Source organism: Capra hircus, chromosome 17 (assembly GCF_001704415.2).
Source record: "Capra hircus breed San Clemente chromosome 17, ASM170441v1, whole genome shotgun sequence".
Taxonomy (NCBI): Eukaryota; Metazoa; Chordata; class Mammalia; order Artiodactyla; family Bovidae; genus Capra; species Capra hircus.
In genome coordinates, this window is record NC_030824.1 from 20,332,464 (window position 1) to 20,352,122 (window position 19,659).

Consider the following 19,659-nt stretch of genomic DNA (forward strand, 5'->3'; position numbering starts at 1 on the left):
CAACCCCGTTGCTGTGGGATACCCGCCCTGGTCAGGCTCACATTTGGGGTTTTTGCTCCAAGCCACCAGCAAGGCATCTCGGCAGTTGGCTTTCTTGGCAACAAGGGCTCTCAGGAGGCTCTCCGTCCTGGGCTGCAGCCTGTGCATGGGATGCAGGACATGGAGCATCTTGAAGTCCACTGCCAGGCCGGCCCTGCCCATGAGGTCTCCTTCCCTCCATCTCACTAGGGGTGCCGGGCGGATGAAAGGATCTAGACTCCATCACCTCCCACCACTTGCCTCTGATCCACCCACCCAGGCTGCTTCTGTACTTGCTGCTTGTCTCATTTAGAACCTTCCTCCAGACCTCTGCCTGCCTCACAGCCCTGCCTCCCCCGAACCTGCTCAGTCAGGCTTTCCTTTTCTTTCCCTGCCCGATGCCTCCTTCCCACGTCCTGCTCTGTCCTTTCGTGGCTGGGCCAACTGCCATTTGTACTAGTTGTTCAACCTCCCTGCACTGGAACATCGCACAGGACATGGTCGTGGCTCGATCCCAGCACGAGAACACAGCCGGCACAGAGTGGATGCTCAAAACCAAGTGCTGGGTGAATGACCTGGTAGGCAGGGGCTCCTGGAACCACAGCCCCATCGTGAATCCCCGGGGAGTTGCAGGTGTGTGTGCACACCTGTCTGCCTGCTTCTGGTGCCTCAAGCCCCTTGCCTGATCTGGGGTGCCAGCCTCAGGAAGAGGGAGGCAGCTTCTTGGGACTGGTCCATGGGCAGAAAGAAGAAAGACAGGAGTGTGTATGCTTAGTCGCTTAGCCATGTCTGACTGCGAGCCCATGGACTACAGCCAGCCAGGCTCCTCTGTCCATGGGGATTCTCCAGGCAAGAATGCTGGAGTGGGTTGCTATTCCCTTCTCCGACCGATCTTCCCAACCTAGGGATTGAACCCAGGTTTCCCACTGTGCAGACGGATTCTTTATCATCTGAGCCACCAGGGAAGCCTAAAGAGAGGAGCAGGGATAAGCCGAGACCAGGAGGAAGGGCAGGAGGAGGAAGATGATGGGTGGGATGGGGGTGGCTTCATGCTCACTGGGCAGAAGCCCCCAGGGGCACAGGTGTAGCCAGGGCACAGGTGTACAGGGTGCCTCCTGCTTGGACTTGGCAGCTCTATAATAGGCTGACTTGTTGTTTAGTCACTAAGTCGTGTCTGACTCTGCAACCCCGTGAACTGAAGCCCACTGGGTTCCTCTACCCATGGGATTCTCCAGGTAAGAATACTGAAGAGGGTTGCCATTTCCCTCTCCAGGAGATATTCCCGACCCAGGGACTGAACTCACGTCTCCCGCATTGTGCAGATTCTTTACCACTGAGCCATCTGAAGCCAACAGGTTGGCTAGTTATCTCCCCAAAAATCCATGTCTGCCTAGAACCTCAGGATGTAACCTTATTTGGAAAGAAGGTCTTTGCAGATGTAATTAAGACAAGGTCAAATAGGAGAGAGTGGACCCTGGATCCGATAACCTGAGAAGACAGAGAGACAAGGGAAAGCCATGGGAAGAGAGGGAGAGACTAGAGGGATGTGGTGGCCAAGGGGTGCCTGGAACCATGAGGGTGGGAAGAGGCTAGGAGGCTCCTCCCCTGGAGCCTTCAGAGGGAGCACAGCCCTGCTGACACCCCAACTTTGAACTTCTAACCTCCAGAACTATGAAAGAATACACGTCTGCTGTTCTAAGCCCCTCAGTGGGTAGGGATCTGTTACGGGAGCCCCAAGACACAGCTCTTCCACCACCTGCCTGCCCCGATGCTCCCAGGGAAGCCCATACCTGGCCCATGTCTTCAGCATTGTGCTGGGGCTGGACAGCAAACAGCCCTTGTATGAGGCCAGCTTGGGGAAGACCTGGGGAGAGATCACAGGACAGTGGGGAATCCGGGGCTCACGACCTGCCCATGGTGCCAAGGAAGAGGCCAAGGGAGTTGTTGGGCTGCTTACCTGCCCCTCCAGGAGAACCCGGGCAAAGTGTTTGTAGCAGTCAAGGCCTTCTGGAAAATCCACCTGGACAGCCGGGAGCGGCCAGCCAACACGATCTGGAGCACAGGAGCTGGTGAGCGAGGGGCCGCGATGGATCCCCACGGCTCCCCGCTCAGTCCCATCCCCACCCATCTGCAGGGTCCTGCAGCCTGGGATGACACTGCCCAGGACGCAGACACTTCCCAGGGCACACAGGGTGGGGAACCACATGTCTGGAGCCCAAGGCCACTGGGAAGTCACCCTGACTCACAGAATACGCTGGCCCGGTGACACAGCATCCGCCCCTTCTCGGGGCAGTAGGTGGGGGGCGGCTCCTCCAGGGGCTTATCAAACTGGCAATAAGAAGGCAGCAGGACTGGGATCCACTGCATGTCCACGGTTGAGACACCTGGGGGCCCGGAAGTAGGGGATGGGGTCTCAGTGAGGGGCTTGTGGGCTCTCCTCACACAGGTCCGGTGACACAGCTCACCAGAGGAAGGGGGTCAGGTGAGGGTCCAGCCAGTTGCACTACCTTTCATGTACATCTTGGTGGTCTCCACGATCTCCTGGTAGACCACAAACTCAGGGAGCTTCTTGAAGAGCACAGAACTGGGGTGGATGAAGACAGGGTCGTCGAGGAGGGGGGTCTGCAAGAGAGATGATAGGTGGGGATGAGTCTGGGAGATACATGAGCAGCGCATGAGGCTGACCCCTGTGAATTCAGTTACACTCTTGGCCAGAAAAGCAGGACAGCATCCATCAAAAGACAAATGGCTACACCAGCAGGGTGTGTCCACCGATGGAGTGGGTAGCCTGCTGGGAGAGGTACAGACACAGGCTACAGTTATGACCTGCCCAAAATGGGACACTGAGCTAAAAAAGCTAGTGTAAAAGGCCACACAGTGCAGGATCCCATTCATGGGAAACGCGTTAGAACAGCAAATCCATGTAGACAGAAAGCAGACTCAAGGGGTGTGGAGATTCAGAGAAAATGTGGAGTAATACGGTGATGGGTACAGGGTGTCTTTTTTGGGGGAATAAAAATGTTTTGAAATTAACTATGGTAATGGTTACACAACTCTGTGAATAGACCAGAAACCTCTGAATTGTACATTTTATAGTGGTGAGTATGGGATGTGCTTTCTGTCTCTGTTCAACGAAGTTGGGGGGAAGCTCACGCCCAAAGGGAGAAGCGGCTGCATTGCCATTTCACCTTGGTCCTAGGTGGGAACTTTCCTGGGGGCAGTGGGACCAGTGACCGAGGACGACAGGCCCACCCAGAGCCAAGGGTCCCCCCAGCTGCCACTCACAGGCATCCTGACACTGTCCAGAGCCAGGTGTCTTAAGCGCCCAGGCTGCTAGGACACGAGACAGATGGAAGGATGAGGAGGGCAGGGGCCCTGGGCACGACTGCCCCACTGGCCATTCCCGAGCCAGCGGCAAACCTTGTAGGCGTTCTTCCACTTGTCGTCCACCAGGTCCTCGCTCTGGACTTTGCGGGCCAGGTGGTCACCCAGGCCGGCTGTCACAATCTGCCGCAGGTAGGTCACCTGGTTCTCGTTAGGTGGCTGCATCTTAGGGTCCACGAAGAGCCCAGCCTCAGGGCACATGGTGTTGACTGAGAAGAGAGCCAGGTGTCAGGACAGCTAGGCCCGGGCTGGCTCTGCCTGGCCTCAGCCACTTGTGTATCTAGGCCCCTGTGCACAGAGGTTGCTGGGAGACAAAGCCCCCAGTGGGGCAGAAACAGCTGCCCACACATGTCTGCTGCTTTCTTGGGACAAAACCCCAGTTTCCTTGTGGGCAGCAGACTATGCTGAGACAACGTGCACCCGCCTCCCTGTCGGCCTCAGGGCAGGGAGCACACCCACCCAGGAGACACAGTGCACGGGCCATGCTCTGTGAGCAGGACAGTGTGGAGACAGACCATCTCTCCCGAGGGCCCTGTGCTGCAGAGCCCTGGCGTGAGACCCAGGGTGAGGCCTCCTCCTTCCACACAAGAAGGATCTGAAGCCCACTGTGCACCAGTGAGAAAGGAGATGGGGCTTTGGGCCTTGCTGTGTGAGTGGGAGGGAGCAGAAGGGTGAAAACAAGAAGGACCGGGAAGGCAGGAGGGAAGAGTGGGCTTGTGGATCTTAGTTCCCTGACCAGGGATGGAACTTGTGCCCCTTGTAGCGGAAGCCCCAAGTCCTAACTGCTGGACTGCCAGGGAATTCCAGGGCTTTCTATTATGAGGTTTGCAATGTAGATCTGTCTTCTCTAGAAAACCTTCAGTGAAACCCATGTTGTTTAACTTAAAAGAGAAAGAAGAAGGAAAAAAAGGGGAAGGAAGCAGATCCCTGGGCTGGACAAAGAAGATCTGCCACCCACACCAGGCCCTGATGTGGTTTCAAACAGATCTGGTCCTCACTGTTCAGACCAAATGGGAGTGCAAAGTGGGGAGCTGAACTGCCACCTGCTCCCCAACTTCAACGAGAGGCCCCCTCCACTGCTGGAGAAACAAACCAGGGTTGGACCCTACTTGAGAGTAGAGACCCCTAGATGTGGCCACTGGGCAGGAGGTGCAGCCAGCAGCTGGTCCACACTAGACCTGGGACAGAGGGCAATGAGAGGGACATCATCAAGGAAAAAAAGAGATTGACATACAACCTGATGAGAGAGCGTCCAGGTATCACTGCCCTGCTCGTGTGCATGTCCTCAGAGGACCACACAAGTGCCACACACTACAGTCAATTTTATTGAATATGTAAATTCGCAAAATGAGAACTGACTATATGTAGATGACATTGCTCAGAATGTCAACAGGGTCAACTTCTCTGCTGGGTGTTGCCCAAGGATGGGAGGAGGCCAGAGGGTGGTGGGGGGCCGTACCTGCGGTGGTCAGCTGGCCCCGCAGGCGCCGGATCTCCATCATGGCCTTGTACCGCAGTCCGTTGGCCTCACAGAACTGGGGTGAGCAGCCTGCGTACTCGCAGGCTCCCACGGCGCCTGTGCGAAGAGGAGGGGAGCACTTGCTTGCTGCCCTGCCCTGCCCTCCCACCCTCCCCACCACCCACAGGCCACGCCCACATTGGGCACTCACCCAGCAGCACCATTAGGTCTCCAAGCTTCAGAGAAGCTCCTTGCCCTGCCCAGATCCTCTTCATCTGAGCCACGCGGGCCCGCTTGCCCTTCAGTCTGGCGAGCTCCTCGTCACTGGCGGCTGGCCTACGAGCACACGTCACTTGGGCTTTTTGCCCTGATGCTTGTGGCCACAGGGGCAGGGGACCTGCCAGTTACTCAGAGTGGGCCCAGAAAATGCCTGGTGGGGTCTCTGATCACCATGATCGTGGTCTTGGGAATTCCCTGGAGGACCAGTGATTATGACTCTAGGTTTCCACTGCAGCGTGCACGGGTTTGTTCAATCCCTGGTCAGGCAACTAAGATCCTACAAGCCTTGTGGCAGGGCAAAGATTAAAAAACAAACCACCCTCCGACCCCCCATCCGGAGATCTGTAAAGACTGGAACACTGGCGGGGCACAGGGAGGATGTAGATTTCATACAAAACCACTCACTGAGTCAGTTATGCCCCAGGAGGCTGGATTTCACAGTATTGCTCAGCCCAGGGTGGTCGCCCCCCACCCACCCACCCAGATCCCTGAATGCCCGTCCCACAGCCCCCAACCTGTCCAGCTCCTCGAACAGCTCCCGGACGGTCATGGCGGCCACGATGGTGATGGCGTAGGGCAGGCAGCCATGTTGCCTGCTCAGCGCCAGCATCTTGGCATAGCGTGGCGCCACGGGGAACGTGGCCATGGTCCTGCCCAGCTCGGTGATGGGGCAGCTCAGCCGGGACCTCTGCAGCTGCTTCACCCTGGAGGATGGAAGGTTAGCTTGGAAAGGGGTCAGAGCGGAGAATGGGGCGGGAGCTGGGCTCCCCGCTTCCCTCAAGTCCCGCCCCTACCTTTCTGTTTTTGGGGGAGCCTGCAGGGCACCCAGTGCAATCAGCAGCTCCTCAGCAGCGATGAGGGCCTCCACGGAGGGGGGTGTCGGAAAGGGGAAGTTGATGACCTAGGACACAGGGAGCCGTGGCGGGAGACATATGTGAATGCAGAGGAGGGCTGGAGGAGGGGGCGAGGGCAGGTCTGGCAAGGGGATGGGGCTCCCACTGCCTACCCTCCAAGCACCATTCACGCTCAGAACATGGGACATGGGGGCCTGGGCACAAAGTCTATGTGCCAGGGGAATCCCAAAGGCTCTTTTTGTTCATTCATTCACATCGTCTCTTACTCAAGAGCATGTACTGAGCACTTCATGTGCACCAGGTGCTGTTCCTGGTGACAGAGGTTGATAAAACAAGACAAGGGCTGAACTGGAATATTGGGATTGACATGTAAACACTACCGACACTATGCATAAAATAGCTAACTAACAAAAAACTACTGTATAGCAGAGGGAATTCTACTCAGTGCCCTGTGGTGACCTAAATGGGAAGGAAATCCAAGCAAGAGGGGAGATACATATACATATAGCCGATTCACTTTGCTGTAGAGCAGAAATAAACACAGCACTGTAAAGCAACTATACGCCAATAAAAACAAAATGAAAAAAATAATGCGAACGAGATAAGGGCTCTGGCCCCACTGAGCTTTCATTGCAGATGACTAGTGAGTGATACTCAGTCTCACGTGAATAAACAGTCTCACGGGAGAAAATGGGCCCAGACAATGAGATGATCGGGGAACAGAGAGCGACCAGGCTCAGGGATTGCCTGAGGGTTGCTTAGAAAGAGTGACCAACTCAAAACCAGTGTTCAAATAAATAGCTGTACACAAATGTTCATGGCAGCATTAGTTGTAGCAGCCAAAAGGTGGGAACAACCCAAATGTCCATCAACAGTTGGACAAACTATGGTCCATCCATCCATACAATGGAGTGCGATTCAGCCATAAAAAGGAAGGAAACTCTGACGTGTGTCAGTGTGGACAAACCTTTAAAACACAACCACTGGTAAGTTTAGCTGTGGATGATCAAAACATAGAAATATGAAACAGCTATCAATTGATAATATTTTCCAAAATAAACTAATTCAAACTGTCAGCTAGGTTCTTTGACAGTGAAAAAAAAAATCCAAACATACTAATGTAATGAAAAGCATGATCCTCTCTTTTATGATGTTATCTTACTGTGAACTGAATTGATTGATAAATGAATTTTAAATTGGCTAAAACAAACAAAAATCCACAATGTTGACTGAAAGAAGTCAGATAAGAAAGAATAAGTATCAAAGGATTCTATTTTTATGAAATGTCCAAAATGTAAATTCCACAGAGATAAAAAGTAGACTCATGGTTGCCAGCGGCTCGAGGGAGGAAGGCTTGGGAGTGACAGCTGATGGGGAGGGGGTTTCTCTGTCTACACCACCCCTCAGGGAGCAGGGGAGAGGCAAGTGACCCTTCCCCTAGAAGACCAAGTGGGCAGAACATCCCTTGAGTCCCAAGGTCACTGACCACCCTCTCCTCAGAAGGCACAGTACTGGGAAGGTAGGGGTCTCACAGGAGACCACCAGGGGGCTGGGTGAGCACCACGTGGCTCAGCTCTCAGGGCCACAGGGAATGGGGAACAGCCCATGAGGGGGCTCAGGCTGCCCAAGAACACCAGCCTGAACTCAGGGACACTGGCAGGTCACTGGAGCGAGGGAAGGGCTGTGGCTACAACTGACCTTTTCGATGTTGAGCGCTTTCATCTGAAGGATCAAATCCTCCACTGGCCTCCGGGTGATTTCAGGAGGGGGGTACTTCTCAAAGTCACCGAAAACTGCAGATGAGTAGAGTCTGAGCAGAAGGAAGCACCAGAGGTTAAAAAAAGAAAAGGAAGTAAACAAAGAGACTCAGCCAAACTACCTGGGATCGAATCTTGACTCCACCACCTTACTAGGCAAGGTATTTACCCTCTTCCTGCCTCACTTTCCTTACCTGTGAGATGGGCTAACACAGCAGCTACCCTGTCGAGACTGGGAAAGATACTTTATTTATTTATTTGGCTGCGGCGTGCAACATGTGGGATCCTAGTGCCCTGACCAGGGATCGAACCTGCGGCCCCTGCACTGAGAGTGTGGTGTCTTACCATTGAACCACCAGGGAAGTCCCCGGTGAAGATACTTTAGGTGTCACACAGAGTGCTTAGAACTGTGCCTGGCACATGGCACTCAACTACCTTATTTCTTACTACTTTTCTTTGCATAGTTTCTCAATTTTTTTTTTCTTTTTTGTAATTTAAAGCAAAGTTGAAAAGAACGGTGTAAAGTTAGTTATTGAAGGAAAAAAAAAAAAAAAAGACCAGCACATAAACTGGGAGAAAATTATCTGCCAATGATACCTCTGACAAGGATCTACCTCTGACAGGATCATCAGGGAATACTTACAACTCACCAATCAAAAGACAGACATGACTGAAAAATAAACGACAGATTTGAACAGACATCCCTCAAGAGGACATGTACAAATGGCCTATAAGCATGTGAAAAGATGCTCAATGTCATTAGAGAAATGCAAACCAAGACCACTGCAATATACCACCTGTACTTTCATTTCCCATGAAGTGGAAAACGGCAAGCACTGGTGAGACGTGGAGAAATTAGAACCTTCACACACTGCAGGTGGGAATATAAAGTGGAGCGCCTGCTGCGGAAACAGTCTGGCGTGCTCCTCAAAATGTCAGAATCACCACATAACTGTGAGATTCTACTCCCTAGGTATTTACCCGAGAGACATGGAAACAGACATTCAAATACTTGTACGTGAGTGTTCACAGCAGCACTATACACAGGGGCCAAAATGTGGACGCAATCCAGGTGTCTATCAGCCGATGAACAGATGGGGTCCCTCCCGTGTGCAACAGAATGTTGTCCTGCCATTAAAAGTAACGAAGCACTGACACAGGCTATGGATGAGCCTTGAATACAGGATGTGGGTTGAAAGACGTCACATACAAAAGGTGACATACCGTCCGATTTCCTTTACAGAAAATGCCCCGAATGATCAGATCCATACAGACAGGAAGTAGATAGTGGCTGCCAGATCCTGGGGGGTGGGGATGGTAGGGAGGTGTGGGGAGAAACTGATTACTGGGTATTGGGTTTCTTTTGCAGTGATGAGAATATTTGAAAATGAACAGTAGTGGAACTTCTCTGGTGATCCAGTGCCCAAGACTCCACACTCCCAATACAGGGGGCCCAGGTTCATTCTCTGGTCAGGGAACTACATCCGACACGCCACAACTAAGACCCGGAACAGCAAAATAAATAAATAAAAATACATTTTTTTAAGAAGAAAATTAATAGTGGTAATGATTGTACAACTCTGAATATATTAAAATCTACAGAATTGCACATTTCAAAATGGTCAGCTTTATGCTATGGGAATCTGATGTCAATAAAGGTATTAATAAAATAAAAACAAAGGTGCTAATAAACACAGGGCCTGCTATCAGTAGCAGAATAATGAAAGATGCAAGTGCCGGCCTCCAGTGGGACATGGGGCCCCCTTTCCCCGGACGAGGGTGGGTGACCACTGCACAGTAGCCCTGAGGACACTGAGGGGCCCCAGGGAGCCCCACCTGTAGCAGTGGCCGGGCTCTGTCCGGCCCGCGCGGCCAGCCCGCTGGTCAGCTGAGGCCTGGGAGACCCAGGTGACGCGGAAGGAGGACACGCCGGTGACACGGTCGTAGTGCCGCTTCTTGACCTTCCCACAGTCCACCACGTACTTGATGCCCGGGATGGTCAGGGACGTCTCGGCCACGTTGGTGGCCACGACACAGAGCCGTGCCCCCTCTGGGGGAGGTTGGAAGACCTAGGATGGAGGGGAGGGTGGGTGGCAGCAAGAAAATTGACCACTGTCTCGCCAGTCAGGGAAGAAATCATGGGACTGAAGTCAGAGGAAGTCAGCAGGCAGGGCAGGGCCTGGAGGTGACCAGGTCGATAGGTTCTCTCCTTGCCTACGGCCACTGTTCCCAAACTAAACATGGGAATGCTCTCCAAATAGGAGACCCCAAGACCCTCTCAAAAGCTTGGAGTGCTGATCTAACGGCTGATGGGGAGGTGACCCAGGGCCTGATCTGCCCCCATCTCAACGTCCTGGGAACCCCTGCTGGGCATCCATCCAAGGCCCCACCTGGTTACCTGCGCCTGCTTCTCCGGGGCCAGCAGTGAGTACAGAGGGAGCACGTGGAGGGGGAGCGAGGCATCGGGTTGCTCACCTGCAGGGGCAGCAGAGGTCGGGTGTATCTTGTGGCCTCAGCTGCTGGCACCCCTGCCTGCTCTGTCAGAGAGGCTCCCCTGCAGCTCCACTGCCGGGCCTCAACCCTGGGCACCGGCAGAGGGTGGGCACACTGCAGTCTCTCCTCGGGAGAGCCCCCAGTCCTGAAGAGGGACCCCCAAGGGCTTGATCGCAGCCCCTCCAACCCCCCGCTGCCTGCAAAGCCGAGCCTGGGAGCGTCGCCCCCATGACAACCAGCACAAGAGATACTTGAAGGCCTCCTCTGTGCTTGGTGGTTTCAGGAGCTCAGGAGACAGCAAAGGGTGGAGCAGGCAGAAACCCCAGCTCCCCTGTCATCCCCAGGGAGGATTCCTCGCTCGACCCTGGCCCGGGCAGCAGGAACCAGCGGCCTGGGGCTCAACAGGCAGTGAGCGAGTCCCTGCCAGGTCCCACCTCCGTCCGCCCCAAGGTCCCCTGAGTCCAGGTCCAGGTCGGAGCCCAGGGCCGCCTCCTCCTCCTCATCCATCTCTGCCTCCCTGTCCTCATCGCCTTCGCCCGCTGGCAGCACTGAGTAACTGTCCAAGCTGATCTGGGGCAGCATCTACGGTAAACAAGACGTCAGCATGGAGGGCTGCAGGTGGCCCCACGTGGAGACTGGTGTCATGAGCAGAGTCCGAGGCCACATGACCCCAGGCCGGTCGCATGATACTCCTGCCTCAGTGTCATCTGGGAGTCAGGAGTGGTCACAGGACTGCTCGTAGGGCTGCCCTGACGATGCAGAGCTAACACACATGAAGCCCTGAGACCGCTGCCTAGTATGGTATAGAAGCAATAGTGAAGTCATGCAAATGCCCTGGGGTGAAAGCCCCCAGTGCCCAGCCCACCCTCCCCCAGCTCTCCAGCAAACCCCAAAGGCCGCTTTCTCTGTCCCACCCCTCCTGGGCATTTCTGCAGGCCCAGCTCAAGGCCTCAGGGCTGGGCCTTCCAGAAGCTTCCTCCCAGCCCCCAGCACAGGGAGCCTGGAATGTCTGAAATCCCAGCCCACCCTCCAGCCCCTGAAGCAGCACCAGCCAACCACTCCCTCCTCGGCAGAAAGGTTCTAGATCCCTGCTGCCCAACAAGGTCACCAGCAGCCCTGAGGGCCCACTGGGCACCCGAAAAGTACCTAAAATGACCAAGGAATTGAATCTTAATTTTATCTGGATTTTTTTTCTGGCTATGCTGTGTGGCTCGCAGGATCTTAGCTTCTTGATCAGGGACTGAACCCAGGCTCTCAGTAGTTAAAATACTGAGTCCTAACCACTGAATTACCAGGGAATGCCCTTATGTGGTTTAATTAACTTTACGTCTGTGCAGGTGCACAGAGCTGGTGCCCACCACGCGGACAAGGCAGCTTCAGAGCCTGGGCTGCCTTTTTTGGCTTCTACGTACCGCGGCCTGGGCCTTCTTCGCCCGTGCCCGTGACTTCTTAAACCTCCTTGTTTCTTCTACCGAATCTTTCTGATCATCCTTTTCTGGGAAAAGATGAACCAATTAGAAAGAAAGACATCTCCGGGCTCATGCCAAGTCAGCAGGATCCATCATTCACTGTCCAGGGTCACTGATCACCATTCATGGGGAAGGGAGGGCAAGCAAGGGACCGGCTCCTTTAGGGAGGCTCCAAAGGCCAAGCCACCTGCCCCCAGCCTCTTGGGTGATGGGCTTCCACTTGAGGTTACCTGGGGGTCTGTGTCTGGTGAGGGGGAAGGCTCTTCTCAGCCTGCGGCATAGCGCGTGCACCTCCGCCTGCCCCGTGAGGAACACCAGGATGCCGCCTGCAGGGAGAACCAGACCCACCGTGACCCACTTGTTCACATGGCAGATGCAGCCTTGGCGATGACCGTGTGCCAGGCCCTGATCTGAGAGCTGGGGAGCAAGGAAGTGCCAGTTAAATCAAAGCTGCAGAGGCCCAGACGAGCAACAGGACGAGCTGGGATGAGGAGGTAAACCTTTACCATGGAAACAGGCACTGAATCCCTGGACATGAGCACTGGGAAAGCAGGTCTACTCCCAGGAAGTGGGAGCAACCCAAATATCCATCACCTGGTAAATTGATAAATGGAACTACCAGAGCATGTGCCATGGGGATGTGGGGAGAACTGTGAGGGCGGGCGGGGGTTGGGGGGATCAGGAGGGACACTCAGGTGAAACACACCTGCCCACTTGCTCTGTATCTGTGGGGACAAAAGGCACCCAGAGCCCCACTGTCCGGTTAGTCCCTGAAGCCTTGCAATCCTTGGGGCAGGACAGGTGCGGTGAGTGCCCCGGGACCACTGCAGACACTGAGGTACAGAGAGAGCAAGTGCCACCCCGAGCCCCCGCTGCCTGCACCCCTGGGTCCGCAAGGGGAGGACCCCCGGCCCACCCCGCCAGGGTCTCACCTGCGGGCAGCATGCGATGGATCTTGCAGACCTTCCGGAAGCACTCCCCACTGTAGTCTTCCAGTGGCGTCCGCTTGTTGAAATGCACCGTCACCGGGAACTGCCGGGACTCAACCTACCGGGAGGTACGGGGTCAGGGGTGGGGGGATGACCTGAGCCCTCCCACTTCTCTTAACTCTGACCATGAAGGCTGCTACTACCCCAACCCTCAGGCAACCCCAAGCTCTGCTATGGCTGACAGAGGGGCCCTCCTCCCGCTGGCAGCCCTGAGACCCTGGCCTGGATGGTACCTTGATGACTGGGGGTGGCTGGGTGAAGAGCCTCTGGTTCTGGGTGAAGTCCTCCACTCGCAGTGTGGCCGACATGATGAGCAGCTTCAGCGGCAGGTGCCTCTGGGGAACGAGAGACCCGGGGACCCATGGCCACCCGAGCCCAGGAACACTGACGGCAGCGTCGGGGGAGACTTCTGCCCTCCTGGTCTCATCTCCAGCCCCACAAACCTGCTCCTCAGCCCCTCTTCTGGATGCCAAAGACCCAAGAAAAGTAGAAGTGGATGGTAGTGGCCTGTTGAAGGAGCCCTTAAGATCCCCCTGAGGGACTTCCCTGGAGGTCCAGTGGTTAGGACTCAGCACTTCTACTGCTGGGGACCAGGGTTCAATCCCTGGTCGGGGAACTAAGACAGTGCAAGCAGTGTGTCATGGCAAAAAACAAACAAAGGCTTAAAAAAAAAAGATTCTCGAGTCAAGCTCTGATGACGTTAGGCGAGACAGGAGGGCTGAGCTTGGGGTCCACCCCACACACGGGAACAGCGGGTATGGTTGCTGTCAGCCCCCGCTCGACATCATGACTGTCTGTCCCCAAAATGGACAAGGAGGTGCAGCCTGACTCAGGGATGGGTGCAGTGGGTGTGCCTGGTTTTCAGCCACCTCAGCAGCACCTCTTGTGCCCCCTGTGGTGGGCTCTGCTCTCGAGCCCGTGGAAGCTTGTCTTCTGAAGCTTGTAAATTGCAAACCCCGGAAGTTCAGTGTCTTTGGTGAACAAAAGCCAAGGTGAGAGGCACAGTGCAGAACAAAGGTTCTGCCTCCTCCCCAACACAACCTCCCTGTCTGGCCCCACCCCATGCACCTCTATGACCCCATGCGTCTCCTGTTTTTCCCACCTCACTCCCTCTGCTCCACCACCCTCAGCTGCCTAACCACCCTCAGTGCACAAATCAAGACCACAGTGAGATGCTGCTAGAATGGTTGAGGACTAAAAACATGCAAAATGTCAAGTGTGGGTGAGGACGTGGAAGGCAGCCTGTACACTGTGGACGGGAACACGGGAGGTGTGACCACTGCAGAAGCCAGTCAGGAGCGGCTCAGATGAACACAAGGAGCCCCTGGGGGACCCGGCAACCCTGCCCCTGGCACGGGCCCCAGAGAAAGGAAACACGGCCACCTGGACATGGGCATTCACGAGAGATGGAAAGTGGGAAGAGCCCAAGTCTCCAACGGTAGATGGATGGGTATATGAAATGTGGTCCAGCCACACAATGGATGATGATTCGGCCATAAAAAGGAATGAAGCATTGACACACGCAACAACGGGGATGAACTCTGAAAATGTGCTAAGTGAAAGAAGCCAGCCACAAAAGGCCACATGCTGGGACCTCCCTGGTGGTCCAGCGGCCAAGACTCTGTGCTCCCAATGCAGGGGGTCTGGGTTTGGTCCCTGATCAGGGAACTGGATTCTGCACATTGCAACAAAGATCAAACATCTTGCACGCCACAACTATGACCTGGTGCAGCCAAATAAATAAATTAAAAAAAAAATACACACACATACTGTGTGATTTCATTTATGTGAAATATATGGAATAGATAAATCCGTAGAGACGGGAAACAGACTATGGATACCTTGGGATGGGAGAGTGGGGGAGGACCATGGAGATAGCTAAAAGGTTTCTTTTCAGGGTGATGAAAATATTTTAAAGTTGACTGTACTGATGGCATATAACTCTGAATATGCTGAAGCCCACTGAATTGCACACTTTAAATGCATCAATTACATACAGTTAACAAAAAAAACCCAAAATGAAAACCCGACACAAGCCCTACACCTGCCCCAGGGTCTTTGCACCTGCTTTTCTTGACATTTAGAATCTCCTCCTCTTAGCAGCTGCTTCTCACTCCTTCCCTCCCCCCAACCCCCACTCAAAGGCCATCCTCTCTGAGTCTCATCACACTACCAACCCTCTGCCTGATTTTGCTCCCTCTTCCTGGTTTTGTCCACCAGGAATTCACAGGCTTCTGAGTGGCTTACTGCCAGTTGCCTTCCCTTAAATGGAAACCCCATGAAGGCAGGAACCTCTGTCTTGTTCACTGAGATCTGATCGGTGCCTGGCACACAGCACACACAGAACTGATGTCTGATGACAAAGGTTCTGCACTTCCAAGAACTGGGCATGAAAAAGCATCAACTTCTCAGTGGGACTGGCAGGAACTGTTCCATGGCACCCCATCCTAGCACAGCATCCCTTTGATGACCATCCCTGTCCAATCGAGGGACGGGGGGAGATGGAGGGAAAAGCTGACCCCAGGCCGGGCACACGGTGTTTCACAGCACATGGAGCATACGGGCTTGGTGGGCGGCCCCACCAGTTCTGTGGATTTCAAAGACCTGGCTGGTGTCTTAAAGCCAGATGCAGTGGGGTCTGGCTAAGTGCACGCGTGTTCAATCAAGTCCAACTCTTTGTAGCCCCATGGACTATAGCCCGCTAGGCTCCTCTGTCCATTGAATACTGGAGTGGGTTGCCATTTCCTTCTCCAAAGGATCATCCCGACCCAGGGATCAAACCTGCATCTCCTGCACCGGCAAGTGGATTCTTTACCACTCAGCCAGCTGGGAAGCCTACAGTGTCGCCTGGCCCACCGTGAGCTCCTTGCTTGAGCCTCTTACTCTGACGGAGGGAAAGGTAACATCATGGAGGCTGAACCTCGGGTTGGAATCTATTTTCACCAAGACCCAGAGCCCTCGCTCCTGGCCTGGAGGAGGCAGTTCTAGGAGACCCTCTCATGGCAGCAGTCCGGGTGTGGATGGGCGCGGGCTGAGTGGACCTCGGGGTTCCCCGGCACCTCCCGCCTACCTTCTCCCGGAGACACACGATGCGGGACAGGAGGCCGATGAGGATGTCAGTGTACACACTCCTCTCGTGGGCCTCGTCGATGATCACCACCTTGTACTTCAGCAGCAGGAAGTCCTAGGGAGGAGTGGGGAGGGGGTCCAGGGATGAGGATGGCCACATGGACTGCAGCACCCCAGGACGAGTGTGCATCCCAAAGCACCCACTCAATGAACCCCTTTGGTAGCCGGCACGGATACAAGAGCATTTGGCCTGCAGTGGGTTGTGGCCTACGACCCCAGGCCTATTTCTCCATCTGTAAAATGAGACAAGAGGACCCATCTCAAGAGGTCATGGAGAAATTTCGATGACAATTAACTGTTTGTAAAGCAGACAGCACAGAGCCTGGGGCCTGGCAGAGAAAAGGCAGCTGTGATCTATTAGAGCCAAGCTAACAATGCGGATGGTGGGGAGGCAGGCAGGAGACAGGGACCAGGGGAAACAGGGCAGCACACGCCACACAGACGGGGGCCATCAGAGCCCAAAGCACTCCCACAGCCGCCTTCACAGTGATCTTGGCTGGCCTCGAGGCAGAGGAGGCAGGAGTCACCTCTGCCCTCCCCAGAGACCCCTGCCCAGGGGGACCTCAGACAGCCAGTGGGTAGCAGTGTGCTGTTGGCTAATGCCTAAAGTCTGTGAACCAAACTGCAACAAACATACAAGCTCACATGTAATGAACACCGATTAGGTGTTCTGCTAAAGTGCTTTCATGCTTCATACGATTTAAAGCAATTAGGAGGAAGGTACCAGCTTGCAGATCAAGAAACCAAGGCCCAGAGAGGTTAAGTAACTTATCCAAGGTCACACAGCAACACAACAGTAAATGCAGTGCTTTGCCAAAATTTGTCACGCTGGCTGCTCACACCCTGGGTGACATCCTAGCTTCCCACTCTTACGCTCACCAGCCTTGCTCTGTGACACGAGAAAAGCAACCAACCTTTTGGATTTCCTTGAGCAAGACACCATCAGTCATGAACTTGATTCTGGTCTCTTCGGTCACGTTTCCTTCATATCGGATCTGGTAGGAGACAACCCTGCAGGCACAAGCTACAGATCAGTCCCCTAGAGCTGCGGCTGCTTGGGGTGGTGGCTACTCCAAGGAGACAAGCAGAGCAGGCCTGGTCCTGCTAGGCAGGCGGCTAAGGGCAGGACCCACCAGCTCACCTACCAAGGCCCAGACACTGGGCCACTCTGCCTACCTCTCTAGGACCCTGGCCTCCAGTGTGAGGGGTGAGGGGAGCTCACAGACAAGTGCAGAGCATGTTAATCACACATGCACATAGACCTTGGCTGGAGCCTGATGTAAATAATCAACTCTAAAAATTTTTTAGGAGGCAACCCAGGAAATGGGAACATGGAAGGAACACACTCAGGAGTTAGGACACACTTTTTAGTGATGGTGACGGTACTGCAATTATGTTTATGGTTGTCCTTAAAAAAAAAAGTTACAGGGCTTCCCTGGTGGCTCAGACGGTAAAGAGTCCATCTGCAATGCAAGAGACCTGGGTTCAGTCCCTGGGTTGGGAAGATTCCTGGAGGAGTGCATGGCAACCTACTCCAGTATTCTTGCCTGGAGAATCCCCACGGACAGAGGAGACTGGTGGGCTACAGTCCATGGGGTCACAAAGAGTCAGACAAGACTGAGCAACTAGGCACCCTGGTGGTCCAGTGTTTAGGACTCTGAGCTTCCACTGCGGGGGTCCAGCTTCAGTCCTCAGTTGGGAAACTAGGATCCCCAAGCTACAAGGGGCACCCAAAAACAAACAAAAATCCCCAAAATAGAGGCTTGATCTTTCAGACCTACACGATGAAATATTGAGGCTGAGAAGATAAGACATCTGAAACTTGCTCCCCAAGAACTGAGGGAGAGCACGGGGCACAGATGAAACACAGCTGGTCACTAGGTGACAATTCCTGAAACCGGGTCTCAGGTACATGGGGGGGCTCGTTATACTAGTCTTTCCACTTTTGTGGAAACTTAACACTAACAAGTTAAATAAAGAGGATGAAAGGAAGTGGGGGCAGCTTTGTGTATACTATACATTTCAAGATATGCAATGAAATGGCATAGGAAAGATACGGACATCTGTGAACAGCCTCCAGGGTGAACGAGGGCGTGTGTCACGGCTCAGCTCGGTGGGTCTGGAGGGCCACCTTCAACCCTCCTCCATGAAGCACAGCACTCACCGTGGCGACAGATTCATCTCCTTAGCTACTCGCTGGGACATGGCCACGGCGGCTACTCGGCGGGGCTCTGTGACGCCGATGATGCTGTTGTCGCTGTGAAGGGGAGAACACAGGGCTGAATTTCAGGCAGGAAAGAGCTGACCCAGCAGGCCCGAGGCTGCTGTCCCTACAAACATCCCTGGCTGGTGTCTGGGATCCTGGATTTCAGGGGCCTCCCACCTCTCCCTGATGGATAAGAGGGGCTCCCTGGGCTTGGACTGTCAGTACAAACCACACGGTTCATGCTGACAACTGCTTTCCTTCAGGGAGTCTAGAATTTGGCAGGTACCAGGCAGACAGTGCCCACGTGACCAACCCCCAACCAAGAACCCTGGGCGCTGAGTCTCTGTGGGCATCCTAGTAGAGGATAATCATATGTGTTATCACAACTCATCACTGGGGGAAAGAAGCATGTCCTGTGTGACCTCCCAGGAGAGGGCTCTGGGAGCCTGTGCCTGGTTCCCCCAGACTTCACCCCATGTGCCTTCCTCCTTTGCTGATGGAACACTGTGTCCTTCACTGTACGACCTGGGAGTCTTCCAAGAAAATTGCTGAACTTTTGAGCGGTCTTGGGGGCCTCGACATACACGGGTCAAAATGGCTAACAGGAGATGACACACCGCCGCTCCCACTAGGAACTGATCTAAGTGTTTTACACAAATCCAGTCATTTCCTCTACATAACAACCCTGTGAAGTAGGTGGCAATGATGAGCTCCCATCTCACAGCTGAGGCAACTGAGGTCCAGAGAGGTTAAGGAGCTTGCCTCAAGTCACACAGCATGTCAACCACGGAACTGAAATTAGATCTTCAGGAGCCCGTGCTCCTGACGACTTTGGGGAACCACGTCTCACTGCCACCTGAGAGGCCTGCGGGGGACCCTGTGGCCAGCCCCCACCTGCTGTAGCCTGCTTCGTAGAGAAACTGCGGCACCTGGGTGGTCTTCCCGCTGCCGGTCTCACCACATACGATGACGATAGGGTGCTCAGCCACTGCCTCCATGATCACTTGTTCTTCAGCGAGAATCGGGAGCTTCAGCCGCTCTTCCTGGTGAGAGAGAGGAAGTCAGAACTCAGGGAATGGGGGGAAGAGGGGGGTTGCAGCCGCTGCAGAAGGGCAGACGGGATGAGGGGACTTTGTTCAAAGCAAGACTATACAGGTGATGTGGTTCCTACAAAGGCAGCAGCTGGCACCCAGTTAAGGGGGAACAGGTGGGCCCCCCTGGAGGATGGAAGCCTTGACGGCTGGGGAGGGGGCCAGAGACATGGGTTGGGTCCTTCGGAATGTCACACCTGGCATCCAAAGGGTCAGCCTGGTACAGAGAAGCCCCTGTGCGGCACAAGAACCCTCTGCTGCTGGGGGAGTTCACACTTATGGAAGAGTCAATTCAGCAAACAACCGGGTGCTAATTTTACCAAAATTCAGGATGTGAGACACAGCGTCACATTCTAGGCGTGATTCTGCTAGGTACTCACACATGAGTGTATGCAGATGCACACACACAAGTATTACATAGTGAGGGAGGAGTTTTGTGAACCCCTGCTTGCTTTGATTATGTGTGAAGCATGCCTAATTTTAAAAATTCTGTTCTCTACTTCTATTGGTTAAAAAAAAAAACAGCACTGG

The 19,659-nt window shown here is 54.2% G+C and overlaps 1 protein-coding gene across 1 annotated transcript in view; it reads right to left on the minus strand.

The window, feature by feature from the left end:
• DHX37 (DEAH-box helicase 37) overlaps positions 1–19,659 on the minus strand; it is a 30,845-nt gene that overhangs the window by 629 nt on the left and 10,557 nt on the right. The window contains exons 5-26 of the mRNA XM_005691341.3: positions 18,932–19,080; positions 17,996–18,088; positions 16,746–16,842; positions 15,773–15,886; positions 12,936–13,037; positions 12,646–12,760; positions 11,944–12,039; positions 11,657–11,739; positions 10,679–10,826; positions 10,150–10,226; positions 9,588–9,820; positions 7,693–7,804; positions 5,935–6,041; positions 5,656–5,844; positions 5,073–5,197; positions 4,862–4,978; positions 3,439–3,611; positions 2,526–2,640; positions 2,265–2,402; positions 1,976–2,070; positions 1,809–1,882; positions 42–139 (exon numbers count right to left, since the gene is read on the minus strand). Coding sequence (XP_005691398.2) covers positions 42–139; positions 1,809–1,882; positions 1,976–2,070; positions 2,265–2,402; positions 2,526–2,640; positions 3,439–3,611; positions 4,862–4,978; positions 5,073–5,197; positions 5,656–5,844; positions 5,935–6,041; positions 7,693–7,804; positions 9,588–9,820; positions 10,150–10,226; positions 10,679–10,826; positions 11,657–11,739; positions 11,944–12,039; positions 12,646–12,760; positions 12,936–13,037; positions 15,773–15,886; positions 16,746–16,842; positions 17,996–18,088; positions 18,932–19,080 — 2,650 coding nt within the window. The remainder of the gene's footprint in view (positions 1–41; positions 140–1,808; positions 1,883–1,975; positions 2,071–2,264; positions 2,403–2,525; positions 2,641–3,438; positions 3,612–4,861; positions 4,979–5,072; positions 5,198–5,655; positions 5,845–5,934; positions 6,042–7,692; positions 7,805–9,587; positions 9,821–10,149; positions 10,227–10,678; positions 10,827–11,656; positions 11,740–11,943; positions 12,040–12,645; positions 12,761–12,935; positions 13,038–15,772; positions 15,887–16,745; positions 16,843–17,995; positions 18,089–18,931; positions 19,081–19,659) is intronic.